At 39.6% G+C, this 14,429-nt stretch overlaps 1 protein-coding gene across 4 annotated transcripts in view; it reads left to right on the forward strand.

Moving 5' to 3' along the window:
• LOC118409316 (amyloid-beta A4 precursor protein-binding family A member 2-like) overlaps positions 1-14,429 on the forward strand; it is a 73,314-nt gene that overhangs the window by 38,831 nt on the left and 20,054 nt on the right. For 3 of the 4 annotated variants that reach the window (XM_035810256.1, XM_035810258.1, XM_035810260.1), the window contains 2 exons: positions 5,998-6,084; positions 9,155-9,337. In XM_035810256.1, coding sequence (XP_035666149.1) covers positions 5,998-6,084; positions 9,155-9,337 — 270 coding nt within the window. Of the gene's footprint in view, positions 1-2,333; positions 2,379-5,997; positions 6,085-9,154; positions 9,338-14,429 lie in introns of all 4 variants that reach the window. The other variant, XM_035810257.1, reaches the window with a different exon arrangement.

Here is a 14,429-nt window from a genome sequence, read left to right on the forward strand (position 1 = left end):
TCGGGAGCTATATTACGGCTGGATACCCAGGCTAATAGCATTTGTGGTCTCTAGTTGGACAAGTTTTTTTTGGGGAAGTCTTTTTTTTTTGCACTCTATCATCAGATTTGCAGCCTGTACAGTATGAAAGGAAATGTCCCTGTAGCTCAACTGGTAGCAGCCTCACAGTTGAGCTCCAGGTTTTAATAAGTTAGTAACTGGAAGACCCCGGTTCCATCCTGGGAAGGGCATTCTGGTTGGGGCTGCACTTGTCTTTCGGACGGGGATGTAAAAAGATGAGGCTCATGTTTAAGGAGGATTGGTGCCTAGAGCATGCTAAAGGAGAAGCGTTAGCAACCTCTCCCTGTAAAAATATACCCTGCTACTGAAGCAGCAAAGAAACTTGATGCCATATCTGCCACTAGGTAAACATGGCAAGAAATTAGTCATAGTAAAACACAGCGCATGTCCAAACCTGAAAGAAAACCTAACATAGAATGATACATGTATTTGTTTTGTAAGGTTTTCTGTTAGGCTCTGAAATGTCCCTTGTTCTGCAGTTTCCAATAACCTGGCACTACTACCACTAGGTAGCTGAATGAGCTAACAAACTGCCTAGGGTGTCATCCATAAAGTTTACTTGCTGTGGCCTTATCAAAGTACTGATGATCGACTCCAGCCACTCCATCCATTACCGAGTGAGCCGGCCAGCCCTTGATCCGGGATCAGGGATATTTAGTGCGAGAGGGACAGGTTTAAGTGTCCAGATGCATTAGACTAAGTGGGAATTTTACAGGCACGTGTTTGATAGACGTAGGTCGGAGCGATGGTAACACTGTCACATGTGTAGCGCTGTACATGTGATGAAGCATTCACATGCACTACTAGGTCAGGGCAGGAAATACTGGGTGCATGTGCACTTGTTTTTCACTCACAGTTGGAGCTGTATAAGTACCTAAATATTGACTGTGGATGCACAGGTGCACCTGAAGATATGTTACTATTGTATGCTAGCATATGTACCATACACGTAAAATTCAATTGTCAGAAACAAAGGTAATAAAGCCTTGTACTAATACTTTTCAAAATTTGAAGTTTGAGTTGATTATAGAATTTCAGATTCAGGCTTTGAAGAGAAGCAGTCTGGGTCGCAGTCAAGTTTTGCTGTCGTTCAATAGCAACTTTATTTTATGTTAAGTTTGCTTTTGTGGTGATTTTGAAACAATTCTGTAGTACAGTCAGGTACAGTATAGTAGTACATGTAGTACATTGGAAACACATATCCATAGTGTCATGAATTTACAGTACGTAGAAGAGTTCACTGCAAAAAAAACCCCCACAAGTTTGGAACCACCAGAAACGTTTCAAGATATATAGCAGAGGGTGAGGAGAAAATGGTTTAACTGACTTGACCCTGCCCTCCGTTGTGTCTCCTTGATCAAACTTTCCCTGCTGGTGACCACATTAAACTTCCGCACACCCGCTTCTGAGGATTACATGCCGGCATATTGGACACACACGGCGGTGTTCAATAAGATTACACTTGCGGTGGCTAGGTGCCAACGGCTGGATATATACTGCCGAGATTACAGTTGGCACGGACCGTGCTGTAGACGGAATGAAAAGTGTGAAGGGTCCTTAATACAAATGTGTTTAAGTCTAGGTACAGATTGCAGTCTGACAGAATCGCTGACCAACTGATTCTAGATCTGTGGGTAAAGTTTGTAATTGGAGTCTCTATTGACAGCAGTGTAACCAGGTCAATTCTAAAGAATAGAAATCCAAACCAGAATTTTTTCTAGCCTCTCACAAACTTCACAGCACTGGCTAATAGAAGCAGTCAGGTAGACAGAAGGAAAAGTGTTGAAGGTCCTTGATACAAATGTGTATGTCTGGGTACAGATTGCAGTCTGGCAGAATCGCTGACCGGCTGATTCTGCTGATAGAGATTGCAGTACACCTTTCTCTTGTGGTGAAGAAATTGTCATTTGATGAATATTATGTTGGAACTGATGGCTCCCTGACCTGCAAAGGTTAGAGTTTACTGACCTTATATAACATGATTGACAGCTGTGATTGACAGTTGACCCTGGGGGTACCTTGTATCATGACCTTGACCTTGTTGATACTGACATGTTCTCTCCCTGTCCCCCTGTGGCCACCATATGATTGACAGCTGTGATTGACAGTTGACCCCCAGGGTACCTTGACCTTGTTGATACTGACATGTTCTCTCGCTGCCCTTCCTGCGGCCACCATATGATTGACAGCTGTGATTGACAGTTGACCCATGGGGTATCATGACCTTGTTGATACTGACATGTTCTCTCCCTGTCCCCCCTGCGGCCGTTCAGAGGATCCACGATCCACCCGGGAAGACCCCTCCCCACAAGGTCGTGGTGTGTACCAACAAGCCCTACAGTTTCTGTGTCGTGTCGTTTTGTGATGATGATATTTGGCTATTACCTTTGCCATGAGGATTAAGTTTTTGGTAACGTTAGTGTTTATATGTGTGCTTGCTTTCCTCGGTACTGTAGCAGACACACAGGACAAAATGAAGTACCGGTAGTACTACATGTATATGCAGGGATAGGTTCTGGTGTATACACACAAACCTTACAGTTTCTGTGTTGTGATGTATAGTTGATTTCTTTTTGGAAAACCTATAATAGTCATGAACAGTTTGTCAAGGCAGAGATTGCAATCTGGCAGTGTAGACTGTTCTATCGGTGGTGATGGGTATCAGAGTCTCTGTTGAAAGATACTCTGATCAGATCAGTGTACTGGTAGAATCGCCGATGATTCTGTCATAGATCCTGATCGCGATCTCTGTCAGCAGAGACTTCCATCGCAATCTTGAACAGTTAAAGATCTCTCTAACTCTGCCAGATCGCGATATCTACCCTGACACTTAATGTATGGGTCCTGTAGCTGCACTTATTAATCTCATTCCCTGAAACACAATACACAAATGGTCGCAGTGCATAATGGATCACAGTCAATGTTATTTGTCATGATTTAGAAGAATGCTGCAACAAATTGTTATCAGCAAAGCATGATTTATACCCTTTTGTTGTATCATATGTATTTTTACAAATGTAGTTTTTGTGTTGTTGAGGGCTGATTTTTGGTTTGTGGAATGTTGGATTCCTTGATAGAAAGGCAAATTAAAGTTATTGAGAGAAGGTCTGAAAATGTTTGTCAAAGAAAGATCCCAAATACAGCATTTCATTGGATTCCTAACAGATTGCATGTGCTTGGTTATGTCTGATACCTGAATAATACTTTTGATTTGATCGAAAGCATATTTTCATTTTTTTTTAATTTACACCACATACAATATATAGGCAAACATTTACCAGCTATTGACATATTTTTGTCATAACTGCTTTTTTTACTACATTATTTATAGTAGGCAAAGGCAGTCAGTTTTTCTGCCTATTTTTACCGAGTTGTTTATTTTGGGTTGTGTAGATTTCCTTGTTTATTTTTGTCTATCTGTGTATGGTTACATATAGATAAAAAACAGACAATCGTGCATATACTTATGATAGTTGTTACTCCTCAGTTAAAGTCCTGCAGTACTTTAATTTTGCTTCATTTAGGCATATTTTGTTTCTTAACCAGTACTTCAGCATCAGTATGTTTTGACGATCCTTTAATCACAGAAAAGGTAGGAAAGCCTTTTTTTTAAATTGGCATATGCAAACCCCAGACAGAGATGGATACTGGGATTGCCGATGGTTGATGAATCGCTCGTCGTTAACTCTCCAGTCGTTATAACATTAATTGGAATTCTGTGTACACAGTAGAAGGCCACTAATTCTCAGAACTATCAATACAGACCTTTTAATTTATCGGGTTTTTAGATCGACGTTACGACGGCGCACGCCCAAGGGAAATACATGCCATCCTGTGCATAACAGAGATAACTGACGTTCTAATGTTTAATTTCTTGTATCATCAGAAATTAGAGAAGAATGCTAAAAAAAAACTAGCCTGGTCCAATTTAACATTGATTCATAACGTAATCCATGCATGTCTCAACGATAATCTTTTTCGTGATTTTTGCATGCTCCTCGCTTTTGCTGTTAGCATTACAAACTTTGCTTGATATTGCACGCATGCACTTGAGTTAGCCTTCTTAGCAGGTTCTACGAGACTCAGTGATTTTTAGGGGGCTTATGATGTGATATTTTGTCTTTCAGCATATCTGATTCAGTTCTAACTGACTCAGTTTTGCTAGGGTCAAATTTCAAAACCAGTGCGTGGCCAGGCAGTTTTTGGTGGGGAAAAGTATGATATTTAAGACAACAAAACACACAAAAAACGTCAAAAAATGTCGGCCATAAAAGTATTAAGTTGTGTGTATTTAATGATGTACACTTTCATTTTTCGTTACTGCAAACAGCTCGGCCAGGGTTCTAGTTTGTAAATCCTGGACCCTAGCATTTCTTGTGGGCCTGAGTTAGTACTGATTTGCCATCAGCAAAAAAGCATATAGTCACATAACTTTTGATCCCTTAAAAATGCCTCGCACTTAGAGACTGCTAAGAATATTTGAATAGTCTTTGCTTTTTTGTACCATAGAAATGTATAATCTTGGAAAGAATTTCCTCAGTACTACAAACATGTATATCTACAGCTCAATAGGAATATCATAGTACACTGTAAGTAGTTAATTTCTAGCTCAGGTAGTTTTGCTCGCTGTTTTATATTCAATTTGTTTTCTTTCTAACACATTAACCATTTCTTTTATGCCCAACTAACCACTAACCTGTAGCTTTTCTGTTTGACTTTATTTTACCAAGTCTAATTTTACTTTTGGTTCTTTTCTTCTTCCAGCACTAGCTATAATACAACACTAGGTGTTGTAGTGACAGTATTCTATCTCTGTTTTATGTAGTTGCACTTAGAAGTTTTTCACACAGTTCAGTTTTCTCCTACAATTATCTTAGTTTATACAATCTAGAACTTGTGTCTAATTCTTTGCATTTATTCATTAGTAGGTTGTATGTAGTGAAACAGACACAAACACCCACTATGAGCTCATGAAGACACTTATGCGGATTATTTCACTCCACCATACCGCAGATTGTAATTTGCAATTTTGTATAATTTTCTTTTTGATTCAAGATTTTGTCAAATTGCATAAAAAATATGATCATGCTTATAAACAGCTTGATAAATGTAATGTGTACAATGTCGAAATTGCCTTTGGATTACAATTTACCTGTATGAAGTTTCATTGTGTCAAAATATGTAAAACAATTGTTAATGCTGTCACATTTTTATGTTCTATGTATCCCTTCTATTGCAATGTTGATACTGCATATTTTTTATGTTTACATCACATGTACTTTGTACTCATTTGCCAAAGACTCCAGAGAAAAACACAGTACACAATATACAAAACAACTACATGTATGAAAAGTAGCACAACACCGCTGTTCTTTTATTCCATATATGTTGATTCTTACAACATATTTTACTGTGAAAACTTGATGTTAGGTATTGCTTTCCTGTTTATTGAAAAAACTGTTGATGTTAAGAGTACTGGGTATGCTTTTAATCAAAACTTCCTTTCAACAATCTATACTGTACAAGCGTGCTTAAATGCTTCTTAGTAAAAGTGTAGACTTCTAGTTTTAGTTAGTTTAGCTTCTTGAAAGCTCGTCTATGTTGGTAGAAATTCTAAAGCACAGTTGAACTGTACATTTAAACAAAAAAATTGGACTTACCCAAATTCTAGATTGTCTAATTCCAGTCTCTGTCAAGGAACAAGCAATCCACTGCTTGTGTGATGTCGTGTTGTGCTCATTCCTTGTCAAGGACTGAAGTTGGACAAGCTAAAATTTGGCCAAGATAAATTTTTGTCTTAAAAATTAAACTTTGCTTCCAAAAGATGAGCTTTCAAAACTTCTGCTTTTAGATAGATTATTAGTCATACATGTAGTTTTTGATGGCTTTATATTACACAGTTTATCAGATGAAAGTAATTTTTTGGCTTCATTTTAGGTTCCAGAAGACGAAACCCAGCCCAGTACAGAGATCGACCTGTCCGTGTCCACAGAGAAGATTCAGGTTATCAATGCCACGTCACAGGTGAGGACGACATTTTGTTTGTTTGTTTATTTGCTTGAAGCTCAAATTGAGCTACAGGCTGCTTCTCATTAAGGTTATGAGGAAGGAGGGAAGGGTCAGACAAAATATAACTTCTACTCAATCTTTTTGTTTGTTGACCGTGACAAGTTTCATCAGATTGGTACGTCGATGTATAAAGAGACTCTTTCTTCGCAACCAGTGCTTTATTCTCACCAACGTTTCGGTGACCGTCTGTCACCTTCTTCAGGGCAATTCTGACTGGTTCACATTGTACTACAGCACAGGTGTTGCTGCTCACAGTTCAGATGCGTTTACAAACGTCAAATATTTACATAATATGTACACACTGCTTTATTGTGTGTATATATTATGTGAATACTTTACGTTTTGTGATTCTACATTTTGAAACATTTTGGTGGTGTAACCAACCAGAAGTCAATCTTGCAGACCTACTGCCAACCATATACAACCTTACATGATACAAAATAATACATTCAAGCTCATCAGACTTTCCATATACAGTCCACTTATATCATCTAAATGTTCTTTCTGACTGACTGTCATTCTCGTGTAGGACTGTTTAGCCACAGTCGACGCTGTAGGGCTGATATCAATTAGGATTTCACCATGGTCAATATTGACCGAAGGAGGCCATATATATATATATATATATATATATATATATACATATATATATATATAATCTAAATGTTCTTTCTGACTGACTAACCTTAATCTAGTTGTGACCGCCTCCCAACCATGGTAAATCTATTGGAAGGTTGGTTGTGCCGGGGAGGCCATGTTCGGCTATGTGTGACATTGCCTCAAGGTAAATCGTCCCTTTCTGGTATTTTTATGGGAACATTTGAGGGGACAAGGACAAATAATCAATTCACAAGGTGAGTTTGCAGATCTGTGAAATCGTAGGCACAAAATTGATTCATACATGCCTCATTGGAACAACGCTGAGAAACAGGCAATGTCGTGTACTGTAAATTCATTTATTTTGGCAGTGGTTTTATTTTGTGATAGAAGGGAAGAGGAGGTTCTCAAATTTGTGATTGAAACATTCTGTAGAACAGTGTACATGCCTGTAATGTCATGAGACACATTGTGGTGGAGAGGCCACTGCAAAAACCTTGAGAAAAACTTTGCCAAAATTTAAAGATTTGCAGTAGTCTATGAGGATAGAGAGTAGGCAAATTAAAGGTTAAGTTTTCATCAGTGAAAGCAATGCCACAAAAGCGACTTCAGAAAATATGGGATTCCAAAAGAGTGAGAGGGAGACAGAGAAATTGGTTTATTGATTAAGAAGAACTCTGGCAGCTCAATACTCATAGGAAAAAGTAATGCCTGAGCTGTTAAGCTGAAAACCACCTCCTCCTTGATCTTACTTGCACATTTCCTAGACAAAAAGTAACATTTTTAAAACATGAAAGCCCCAAAGTTTTAACCTGTCAAATCAAATAATCCCATACTGTATCAAATCATGTTTCGTACACCCACCTTTGTGATCCTCCTTGTTCTTTTTCTACCTAAAAAGTAGCATGATTGAAGCACAAAAGTCTAAAAGTTTTAACCAGTTAAATAAAAGAATCCCGTAATGTATATCCCCAATTATCTACTCAATGAGTTTGAACACCCCAGGTTCATCTAGACCCACCTGCGTAACCCGATCTCACAAGTCCTGGTCCAAGTTCAATATTTACACCCGGAGACGTGCGTTTAGAAGATGGATGCCTTCTTCTTATCTCTGAGCCACAGCTGTAATGTTTCTTTATGTTCCAGCCTCACTTTCTCCCAACAAATACCTTTAAGACGGTCTTAAATTTCACCCCGTCTTCTTCACAAATACCGGGCGCTTAGTTGTGACTTTTGGTAACCCCAAATCAATCAGAATTTCAAAAGTTTTGATTTTGAGGAAGTTTGGAGTTAGTAGGATATCTGGGTAGTATTGAGTATAACAGCATAGGAAATAAGGTACCAGGCTGTTCATAGGTACTCACTTGGTTCTCTGTAGTTGAAGTGTTAAACTGTGAAAAATGGGAAGAAAAACAGCATCATTACTCCCTTCAGATTAAAACACTGTCAACTTTATTACAGTTTGGGGGAATTTTGCAGCAGTTGCCATCATTAATCATTGTTTGCTTCAAGCTTGAAGGCCCATACATCCATCTAAAAAAAAAACAATATCTGCCATACAGGTGTCTACAGTAACTACATTTAAAATGGCTATGAAGCGGCCTCTTATGACCTGCATACTAAACGACAATATTGTTGCCAAGATTGGCTTGAGGAGAAAACTACCACATGCTGCAAATGTCTGATACTGTTTTTCCTAGATGCTAGGAGGTGAACCGCAAAAGAATGTGTCAAATTTTGCTTCTGGCATCAGAGTAGTACACTAAGAAGACTGTTCCTGGTGGTCTGAGGTTGGAATATGATGATTTTGAAAGAGTACATCATAACATGACCTTTTCGTTCTTCCACACTCTCCTCATAAGTTTGTAAGTGAAAAACAAAAAAGGCAGCGTGCCATTTTGTAAAGTCTTTGACTTTGACATGCACAGATGGCTATGAATTTTCATTTTTTCCCAGAACCATTCCAGAGTGGAATGCCCTGCCTGGCATGGTTGTGAGTGCTCCAACCGTCGAGTCTTTCTGTGCCAGGCAGGAGGGCTGCCCGCCCTAACCTAACTACCCCCCCCCTCCACCTTGCGGAGCTATATGGAGGATAACCTCAAAGTAGAAGTATAAAACAGCTGGAGTTTGAACCCCGACCTTCCAAATACGAAGCGACCTCTCCACCCCCAGCACATTGCACCAGTTGTAAAATCCATCACAATCTCATCTGTTTTTTTGTGTTTTTTTTGCTGTTGTCCAATGGCTGCAAATGGGGCAATTACTGTTGTATTGCAGTCACTTGCTCGCTCCAAACCCTTGCAATCTAGCTCTGCTTATTGTAATCTCTTCGCTGTTCAGCCCCTGGCTGCGAGGAGAGCGTAGCCGGCCCACCCAATAACCAACATCCATCACAATCTGATCTGTTTCTTCCCTATTGTTCCTCCAGGAGGTGATGATGGACCATGCGCTTCGCACCATCTCCTACATCGCCGACATCGGCACGATTCTCGTCATCATGGCGCGGCGACGCCCCCCGCGACCCCAGCACGAACCCGGCACAGAGGTCACCGCGGGTCACCGAGATAAGAAGCAGCACAAGATCATATGTCACGTCTTCGAGGCGGAGGAGGTAAGATGCTGCTGCAGTCTGTTTCTGTTGATGATGTCGAGAAACGAAATTTGGGATTGCAATGAAGTTTTCTTGAGATGTTTGTTTGTTTGTTTGTTTGTTCGAACCTTTGTTTATTCATGAGAAGCAGAGTAAGTACGTGTAAGACCCTGCTACACCATCTTTTGTTTTCGCTGGGCTTGTTCTCGTTCTCTAAACAAATAAGGTCAGTGACTTGACCTGACAGCTGAAGCAGAGGAGGTAAGATGCTGCAACTGGCTGTTTCTGTTGATGCTGTTGAGAAACATGTTTTCGGATTTCGAGAAAGTTTTCTTGAGATGTTTGTTTGTTTGTTCTAACCTTTGTTTTTTTCATGAGAAGCAGAGAAGGTACTTGTAAAACCCTTCTACTGTCATTCTGTGTTTTGCTGGGTTTGTTCTTCTTCTCCAAACAATTGATGTCAATGACCTGGACCAGACAGCTGTCACCATGGTTACTGGCAGTATAACAGACACCATGTGGTGTTGGATTACATGATGTAGCAAGAGGCAGGACAGAGCTAGAGGAGCTGGTCTCCATATACTGTGAATATGTTTAAGTAAGATTTAATAGGGTTGTAGGTGAGGTAAAAAGAAGACTGTACCTGTTGTTTAGAAGCTTCATGTGCTTTATACACAGGGAAGAGATTGAAGTGCTTATAACACCAATGGCGCTAAGATACAACAGTTCCTAATTACATTGAATCATCATAAATATCACTTAATGAATAAGGACATTTGTACAATAGACTTATGATGATGTGCATTTAACCTTACAAATGATACTTCCAGCTCTTGATTCCTGGTGCCAGGTAATCAAGTTAATTTCCATCCGTGACATCACAGTGTATACAGCAACCAGTTTGGAACCTGGCACAAGAATATATAGAACATATCAAACATTATCATAACTTGTAATTGATTATCAGCCACTGTTTGCTTCTCAAAAGAACTATTCTGCACATGCCAGTTCCCAAACTGGCTGGCTTGCACCCTGTGATTTGACCGCATAGCAAATTAGTGACGTTAAGATGAAGCAGAAATGAAAAAGTTGATGACCAACATCTTATGGCTTTGATGTATTAAACGATAAGATCATCCATTTCAGTCAAATCCAGTGAAGGGTCCTCAAAATCTGCTGTGAGTTCATGAGATTGCTTAGGACTTCAACGAAGGAGGAAGAAAGTGTATCTCATTTCATAGAGAAGAAGCAAAAATAAAAAAATCCTGCCTGATAGCATCTTATGGCTCAGATGTGTATTGGATGATAAGCAATTCCATTTCCCTTAAAGCTCTGGCAGATTCAAATCAAATCCACCATGGGTTCATGAGATCACCCAGAATTGTAGGCAATTGACTATTCCTTCTTTTCTGAGGCTGTATAATTTAGATAATTTGTAGTTATTATGACCACCAAAGTCTGGACTTTTTCCTTTTGTCTACTGAAGACCATATCCATTCCACTCAAAGCCTGTGAAGACTTGTCAAATATGCCATGAGTTCATGAGATCAACTAGAGTTGTCAGCATGACTATTCCTTGTTTTTCTCTGAGCTGATATTAGATACTTAAAGTAGCCAGTACGTTCATCAGTTATCAGTAATTCTGTCTACTGATAAGCACATACATTCCACGCAAAGCCTGTCAATGTTCTTCAAATCTGCTGTGAGTTCATAAGATTGCTCATGATTGTAGGCATGACTATTCCTTGTTCTTCTCTGAGCTGGTATTAGATACTTAGTAGTCAGTATGTCCACCAGTTTATCAGTCGTTTTGTACACCGTACATAATTTTGTAGTCTAGACATTTTTTCTGTCTACTGATTAGCACTTAAGAGTCTGTTAAGATTTTTCAAATCTGCCGTGAGTTCATGAGATCACCTTTTTCTTGTTCTTCTCTGAGCTGGTAATTAGATACCTAGTAGACAGAACATCAGTTATTAAGTCCTTTTGTACAATCATCCTTAAGTTTATGGTCCAGACCATTTTCTTCTGACAACTCATGAGCACGCCTATGCTATAGAAAATCCGTCAAAGTTGGTCCAATCCGCTGTGAGTTCACGAGATCACCTAGAATAGTAGGCATGACTATTTCTTCTCTGAGCTGGTATTAGATACTTAGTAGCTAGTATGTCCACCAGTTTAACATTTTGTACACCGTACGTACATTTGTAGTCTAGACATTTCTTCTGTCTACTGATTAGCACTTAAGAGTCTGTTAAGATTTTTCAAGTCTGCTGTGAGTTCAGGAGATCACCATATTCCTTGTTCTTCTCTGAGCTGGTAATTATATACTTAGCAAACGTTACATCAGTTTTTAAGTCATTTTGTACAATCATCCTTAAGTTTATGATCTGGAACATTTTCTTCTGACAACTCATGAGCACGCCAACGCTTTAGAAAACCCGTCAAAGTTGGTCCAATCCGCTGTGAGTTCACAAGATTACCTAGCATTGCAGGCATTTCTTCACTGAGGTGGTATTAGATACTTAGTAGCCAGAACATTTATGGTCTGGACGGTTTTCCTCTGTCTACTCATGAGCACGTCTATGCTATATTAAGCCAATCAAAATTTGTCCAATCCGCCGCGAGTTCAGGAGATGACCCGAGACTGTGTCCATGTGACGACGAAGCCTGATGGGTTTGACCCCAACTCACCCCAATCCACAGCGGGGTCAGACTCCTGGGGAGGGTCACTGTTTACAGACTGTGGGGTCACTTCTCTGCTGGGAATAACTTAGAGGTGGTCTAGGGTGTCTTTCTCTGAGACTGTCTTAGCATTGTTGAAGAGGTTCATCAGTCACGTATGAATACAGTTACTACAATAATCTTCAAACAGTGACGGTTTTTAAAGGCATAGCGACATACCTCCAAATTTTTGCAGGACATCTTGTTCACGGATAGCTGTAAGACATCGAAAAATTTCTGATGCTCTACCTCAATCCACAGCGGGGTCAGATTCCCAGGGGAGGAGCAGTTTTTACAGACTGTGGGGTCGCTTCTCCACTGGGAATAACTTAAAGGTGATCTAGGACGTTCTTCATGGGTGGTATTCTCTGAGACTGTCTAAGCACTGTCTTCACTTCATCAACGTATCAATTTAGGGTCTTAGGGTCCAGATTTTCAGTTACTGACAAAAAAAGACAGCCAGTGAATGCCGTCTGAAAGGCCTGATCATTTCCAGATTTTATCCTGTTGCTTGAATAAGTGTTACCTTGTGTATCTCTACATCTTACCTCCTGATACATAGATTCCCCTGTTCAGTAAATGCCCCAACTATGCTGCTTCCAGACCAAAAGAGATGAGTGCAGCTGTAGACTTATAGGTACATTTTGTTTTTATTTCTAGCCTTTGGTAAAGCTTTGGACTGACAGACAACATAAAGTTGCAGCAAAATGATGACCCCTGTCCTTGGTGCTGAAATGACTCCTGTTATTAAGTTATGCTTTCCACTGATCTTAGGCCACTCCAAGATAATTTTTTGGCTCTCGGATTCTTGAACAATATGCTTAACTGGGAAAACATGATGAAAACAAAGCCAGAGGGCCAGGTTTATGCCTTGATGCACTCAGTTTTAAGTAGTGCATACACATGACATGTACAGTCATATTCAAGTTGTTCTCCCTGCCTAGTCCCCGAATTAATAATACATACGTTGATGAAGGTTAGACATCCAGGTAATAAGATATGCCAAATAGCAATTACTCAATCAACTGGATACAAAGTCAGAACCGATCAGACATTTCATGCAGAATGCAGTGTCTACAATGCAGTTCCAAATGTAAATGGGTGTATTATGTATGTTGTCAAGTAACAATGATGAGAGAGAGAACTTTATTGCACGACATTTGTACATGGTACAATGTATGGCAACGACTAATATACAAAGTACAAAATAGGTGTATAGAATAAGACTTAACATCCTAATTAGCATAATAAGGAGGGATAACACAAGTCTTTGATTTACTGTTACAGTCGAGTTGGGCTAATCATGAGTTTCATTATTCTTTCTAATAGCAAAGCAGTCTTTGATATATTTGCCTATCTTTGCATTATGGGAGTTGTGGCATCTAAAGATATATACAAATCTGTCTGTAGTATCGAGTCTCTTGAAATCTGCTGTACTGGATTCGAGAAATGTGAATAGCTCATTACGTGAACTAGTGTATCTAGAATCAATCCATTAAAAAGTGAAATTCATCTTCAATATGCTTTGGACAGAAAGGACAAAACCTTTGGTCAGGGGCTACATTGTAGTATCTGCCTGTTTGAATGATGACAGTGACAATATCCTGAGGAGGAATTACCCAGATGAAGGTGACAGGCGGTCACCAAAACGGTTGAATAAAACACTTTCTGTACAAAATATCCCATTACTCAGCGAGTCGCCCACCTGATGAAACTATTTGCAGATATGTCAGAACCTGTCTGCGTCACTATAAAGCCAGCTTTGGTGTAACTAGACGATCCATCAACGGAACTGACAGTTGGAGTTGGGGGAGGGATCCACGCTTCCAAAGGCCCAGGAAAAAAATGTTGTGTTTCTTGTTTCAGTCCTGAAAAAATTAGGGTCAGTAGGTAGGGATTATCATTTCTTGTTGTAATTTTTTTCAGGCTGGCCAAATAACAATACAGTTGAACAAAGTAAACTGAAATGCATGAGGACACTTGTCTTTCAATGTCAAACATTTATTTTGTGTATAATAGATACATCTATCCTACATTAGATAGGACAAGCAGTGTTTTTACTTCAAAAGGGAGCAGGCTGAGTAAAAATTCCAACTAGAAGCTATGTGACTCCACTGCCTCCCCCCCTCCCCAAAAGTCTAGGGTCGGCAGGTTTTTCTAGGGTAGGTAGGGAAACAGAAAACACAACATTTTTTTCCTACGCCAAATCTGTTTATTAGTCGTTGTGTGCAGCATGCAGCAAAATGGGAGGCCTGTTGCGCACTTAATTGCCAACATCATAATATGATTAGCACAGATTTCTTATCAAGGTCTCTATCTTGAGTTTTCTCATCGCTGTAATTACAGTATGTTGTACCTAATGGAAACAAACTGGTGTGTTATGCCTTTA

Source organism: Branchiostoma floridae, chromosome 2 (genome assembly GCF_000003815.2).
Source record: "Branchiostoma floridae strain S238N-H82 chromosome 2, Bfl_VNyyK, whole genome shotgun sequence".
NCBI classification, from domain to species: Eukaryota; Metazoa; Chordata; class Leptocardii; order Amphioxiformes; family Branchiostomatidae; genus Branchiostoma; species Branchiostoma floridae.